The 5899-nt window shown below is 38.3% G+C and overlaps 1 protein-coding gene across 1 annotated transcript; it reads left to right on the forward strand.

Annotated features, from left to right (window-relative positions):
- The first annotated feature begins 195 nt into the window (after window positions 1-195).
- Window positions 196-4586, forward strand: LOC104521396 (alpha-1-antitrypsin-like). Its single transcript, XM_029083860.1, is given in 6 exon segments — window positions 196-259; window positions 262-680; window positions 682-844; window positions 2343-2613; window positions 3277-3421; window positions 4395-4586. Coding segments are annotated over 6 exon segments (1254 nt in total).
- The last annotated feature ends 1313 nt before the right edge of the window (window positions 4587-5899 follow it).

Below are 5899 nucleotides of genomic sequence, written 5' to 3' on the forward strand. Positions count from 1 at the left end.
TCCCTTCCAATCCCCAACATTCTGTGATTTGAAAAATACTCCCATGGTGAAGGAGCAGGTCAGAAGATAACAGTGATTACCAGATAGTTGTTGAAGGCAGTAGTAGATAGAAATAAAAGATAAGATGTTGACACAGATGACCTCCAGCATCCAAGACCTTTTCATTCTTTGTCCACACAGTAGCTGCAAAGGATGATGAAGGCCACCCCACCTCTGTGCTTGTTAGTAGACATGCTTAACCTTGCTGTCCTCAGCCTGACCACCACAATGACAAGCTCAAGGCAACTCACCTCCAGGAGCAGCATCCTCACAAGGGAAATCCTCTTGAGTCCTGCCAACAGATAGTCCCCAGCAACACAAACTTTGCCTTCCAGCTTTACAGATAAGCAACCACCCAAGAACCTGGCAAGAACATTCTATTTTCCCCAGTCAGCTTCTCCACTGCGTTTGCCCTGCTGGCCCTGGGCTCCAGAGCTACTAGCCAGACTCAGGTGCTGGAAGGCCTGACCTTTAACCTCACCAACACCCAAGAGGAGAAGGGGATACATGAAGGCTTTCATCATCTCCTCCTCTTGCTGAACCACCTTGACCACCAGATGCAGCTGAGCATGGGGAATGCCCTATTTATGGACAAACACCTGAAGCCACTGAAAACATTTCTGAAGGACATTAAAAGGATTCTACAAAAGAAAAGTTGTTTCTAGTAACTTCTAGAATTCTATTAAAGCTAATAAAGAGATCAATGATCATATAAAGAACAAAACCCATGGGATTATAAACCAAATACTTAAAAAACTTGATCCAAATGCTCTAATGGTAATTGTTAACTACGTCTACTTCAAAGGTGAGTTACATAGATGTTATTTAATGCAGTACCTCAGTTCCACCTGCACTAAAACAAATACCCCTGATTATTTCTGAATTACTTTTAAAGAAAGACCAGTGTTAAGATTAGGCTACTATGATAAGAAACATTGAAAGTTCTCAGGCTTTGAAACCTCTTCCACATTTAAATTTTCCTAGCACATGTTTAGGTCCCTAAGCATATAAGTTCATTTATTTGCAATCTTCAAGTTTTAGAGAATCGCCCCAGCACAACAGATTCATGCATTTGTAAATTTTTCTGTCAGACTTTACCTACTTATTATTTTTAAAATTGATTTACAGTGTTTTCACATTCATTCTACATGAAGTACAAAAATAAATTCAAAAGATGCAGATTAACAAAAAGTGCCGAACGCTTTAATCGAATTATATTACATGCCTATTAAATGGGTAGGTACTTCTGGAGTTAGAGTCTAAATATTCTGCTGCTTGTCATCATGTTGTACGTATCCCGAGGTGCTTGTGAGTGGACTGCTTTGGCAATGACTAACTTCCTCTTAGATGTTATGTCCATTTGAAGCAGCATGCAGGACATACACCTAGAAAGGCACGTTTGGAAATAGGTGAGCATTCAGCAAAACAGATTTTATTTCATTTCAAGTATTCTCTTAAATTTGGGTACCCTAGTCTCATATGCCCTAGTCTGAGGCATTTCTTTATGATATTGGAGCATTTATTTTTTTTACTGGGAGAGACAGGGGGGAAAGCTCAAACTTATAAAGTAATCAGATTACTGTGGAGTTTACATTCCATTATTTATTTTTCAATTTTATTTTATTTCTTTTCAATATTATAAAAAGAGAACATATAGAATGGCAAGCTGTGATCGCTGTGTATTTGTTCAGTGAATGACCTGATTTAATACAAAATAAAATATCATTAAAAATTCAGTAGAATAAACATGAAGAGAAAACCATTTTGAAGGTTAAAGCCCTTGAAGCCCTATTCCATTTACTGTAATGAGGTTATGATCAGGCCCAAAAATTCAGCTTGTTCTTGCATGTAAGCTTTTCCACAGTGCTACAAGACAAAGAATATGTGAAAAAGCATGGAAGGAGCTTAACATGCTACCTTTTAAAAGGCAGACATCTGCTGTGGAACTTGCTTACAAGCAATATTCTGAAATCAGAAAGTAACTTGTTGGATACTGGTCAGCTTTCATGTTCTTCAAATAAAATGTAGGGTTACATGATGTAGTTACCTCATTCATCTGCTTAGAAAGGTGTTGTACAAGTCCATATTAAGTTTAACCTCTGGTGTTTAGTTGTTACTGAACAGAGTACAACAAAAAAATGACAGGGAAGAAGATCTTTAATAAATTTGCAATACCTGTGATCTTCAAATATGAGTGTAAATCTTCAGATATGTCTTTATCTGGTGTGCATTAGTCTGAAGTATATTAATATATCCTCCTTGAAATAAGCATTCACTTGCATTCTAACCCTTCTGGTTTTAAGCCTATTGGGAAAACCCTTTCAATATTAAGGGGACTCACAAGGATTATTTCCATATGAATGCGAAGATCTCAGTTGAAGTGAAGATGATGACTCGAGATGGATTTTATAAAACATACTCTGACAGGAAGTTGTCTTGCAAGGTGGTGCAGATTCCTTACAAGGGGGTTGTTGCAGCATTGTTTATCCTGCCCAATGAAGGAAAAATGAAACAGTTGGAAGATGCTCTGACAAAAGACACTGTGTCTAAATGGGAAAAATCACTTGAAAGACGGTAAATATTGAATTCTGATTTGATGGTTCAAGGTAGTCAGAATCCAAAGTCTGACTACTATGATCAGGTTTTACAGTTACTAGCTTTTGCTATTGATTCGAGATTTAAGCAATGGAATAAATATAAAGGGACAGACCAAATAACAATGATTTGATACTTTCTGAAAGAATTAGAGTCAGCACTGCCTTGTGATGAGGGAAGAGATCTTAAAGCTGGGAAATATTTTTCCCCACACATTTTCTAGTTGATGTTAAGTGTTTCTATTTCCTTTGTCTCAAGCACAATGTGCTGAGTAGTAATACTGCAACGTAGCAATCAGATCCCTCAGAGGGAAGAGGGTATGAATTCCAAAAGAAAAACCTTCAGAGTTTTTGCATTCAAAGTGAATGCAAACATAGTCCCAAACATTCTGGCACCACTGCTGCTTGCTATCCCATAAAATGACTGTGGCAAAATCATACAAGAACACCCAACTGACGTCTTTCTTCTTCCATACTTTCCCGTCCTCCAGACCATAGTCTTCCCATCTTCTTTTTGTTGCCATCTTTTCCAGATGAAAAGACCAACATTTTAGCACAGAAGAACCACCAGCAAGGTGGGAGTCTTCAGTCCAAGGCATGCTTTGATTGCAATAACTGCCATAATTTTCTTTTGAATTAACAGAATAGAAGTGTATATTCCAGAACTATCAATTTCAGGCACCTATGACTTAAAGAAGACGTTCATGAATCTGGGTGCAACCGATGAGTTTTCTGACCGGGCTGATCTGTCTGGAATCACAGGGAAGTCTGATCTGAAGGTTTCAAAAGTAAGTTTGTCAATATCCAGTTGTCTTCCCCTAAGCTGTGTTGTGGATTTTTTCTTACTGCTCTAGTTCAGAGTATCAACCAGCCCTAGCAGTTACTTAGCTGATAAAGTAACTTCAAAATCTTTCAGACTTCTCCAAGATCTGGAGAGAAGGGTATTGTCTTCCATCTGACAGGCAAAGGTTGAGAGGGGAGTAGTATTTGTCCCAGAAACTAAACATAGCCCAGTTTCTGCATGTGAAAGAAGTACCCATGGAGACCTGTGTTGGGGATGCCTCGCATCAGCATATCTAGCAGAAAAAGTGGCTTTTTTCTAAGATGTGTATTCCATAATTTTAAAGGATTTTAAAACATTTGCTGCCATTGAAGGACCTGATGAGAGCTAAACATGTAAGGTGGACCAGACTTGAGGAAAACATCCCATTTCCTGAAAATAATAGCAAGAGAAATAGAGAAAGTGAAGAGAAAGTCTAGCATATTTACAGCCATTCTGAAAGCAGCTATTAGAATGTACTAATATTTTGGGGCTAGTAAAACAAATATATTTAAATTGCCCAACAATAATTAAAAAAAAATACTTGGTATCAAGGTTGAATTTCTACTGGCTGAAGTGTAATGAAGGTGCTATTAGAGATATATGCAGAGCAATTCTGGACCCAAACTTCCTTGCCCTCTGAAATTGTAATTTCTTGTGAATTTGCTTGAATGTTCTACTTTCAATTAATTCCACAAGGTGTGCATTTCCTAAGGTCTGTGATGGATATACTTATGATGAAGAACACTGAATTTGAGAACACTTGTTTATTGAGACAACATTGCTTAAAAAACCATCATGGGCTTTAACGGCCTTCTTCCTGGTTCCTGGCCTATCAGCAATTTCTGTGAAAGGCACTAGCTGAATTAACTTAGTGCTAATTTTAATCATTTCACACCCCATCCTCCACATACATTAATTCTTGCTATATTTCATTTTAGGCTGCTCACAAGGCCCTGCTGAAAATTCATGAGAATGGCACAGAGGTTGCAGCAGTCACTGGCACAGATTTTCTTCCTCATTCTGTTCCTCCTGTTGTTAAATTCAACCATCCATTTTTGGTGTTAGTTGTTGATCAATATACTCAGAGCATCCTCTTCATGGGAAAAATTGTAAATCCAACTGAAAAATGACTGATCAGAGGCTGGTCTTATTGATTTGAATTGCATTCTTCATGCAATTATGGTTCAATGTGATTAAAATTATATCAGAACAGTTACTAACTGCTGAGAGGGACTCACCCATGGACTCCACATACGATTCAATGTGAATTCTACTGGAGACCTTTATTATTGTTTACATCATCACTTATATACTCTTAAGCTGCTAACACACACACACACACACACACACACACACATAAAAATTCTTCATTGGCTAAAAGCTACTGTTCACACGCCTGGTTACAATACTTGATTGGATAAATCCACCTCTTCATGAGGCATTCTTTTTACTTCTGCCTAGTTACATAAGAAGTTTTCTTATCTTGTTTTTCTTGCATTCTTTCTCACGAATCCCATTCCACTCTACTTCTTCACTCAAAATCAGGACTTAATTGTTCAAGGCCGAAGCCGCTTGCAGCTTCGGCTCTTAAAGCACCAACAACTAACAATTCTGTTTTTCCAAATAAATGAGGCAAGAGTGTGGTCATTCTTAAAAACATTGTTCTTGCTTCCTCCTCCAATAGAAGGTAACCACTGAGATACACCTGTTAGTGAATTATGAAGAAAGCAGTGGTATCTTGTGAAATTGATAGGGCTTCTAGGAAAAGGAAGGCACAGCTTCAAACCACACGTTGAGGGAGCCAGTCACATTCAGACCAGGCTTAGGCACTTCCTTTGAAGGTCAAGTCTTTTTCCATACTCTCCTTTACAACATTCACAGCTGATGGCATCCACCCACATTGTGTTGGCTTCTTTCAGTACCCCTTTAACGTAACAAACTCTCCACAAGCATCCTATGTGGAAGCAGTGGCTAAATCAGAGCTGGGGAATATTTCAGTTGGCTAGACACCCAAAAGGTGCTAGTGACATTGCTTTACAGATTTAATCTTGCGTTTCAACAACAACTAGAAGTTAGAAGGGACAGGGTATGAATACCTGGAAGGAGTAAAACAAATATTGAGATTAATTATAACCCCTAAGTTTACATCTATGCTAGTAAATAAAGGGCTCCAAGGTCTGTTCTCTAGCCATGAGGTCAAGTGGCTTGTCACAGCTCATATCCATGTCACTTAACTCTGACACTGTAAGACATCTGTACTGCTTATTGAAAATATCCCCTGGCCTGTGCTAACTTCAAAAACACACTCAGCACTTTGTTTGGAAGAGTCATAGCTGGCGTGAGTGATACCTGCATCTGAAACTGTACTAAAAATGTAACAATATGAGTACAGTTTAAAATGTGATACAACTTACTATAGAGGCATAGCCACTGTCATCATCCA

Source organism: Antrostomus carolinensis, unplaced genomic scaffold (assembly GCF_000700745.2).
Source record: "Antrostomus carolinensis isolate BGI_N321 unplaced genomic scaffold, ASM70074v2 scaffold55452, whole genome shotgun sequence".
In the NCBI taxonomy this organism is placed as follows: domain Eukaryota; kingdom Metazoa; phylum Chordata; class Aves; order Caprimulgiformes; family Caprimulgidae; genus Antrostomus; species Antrostomus carolinensis.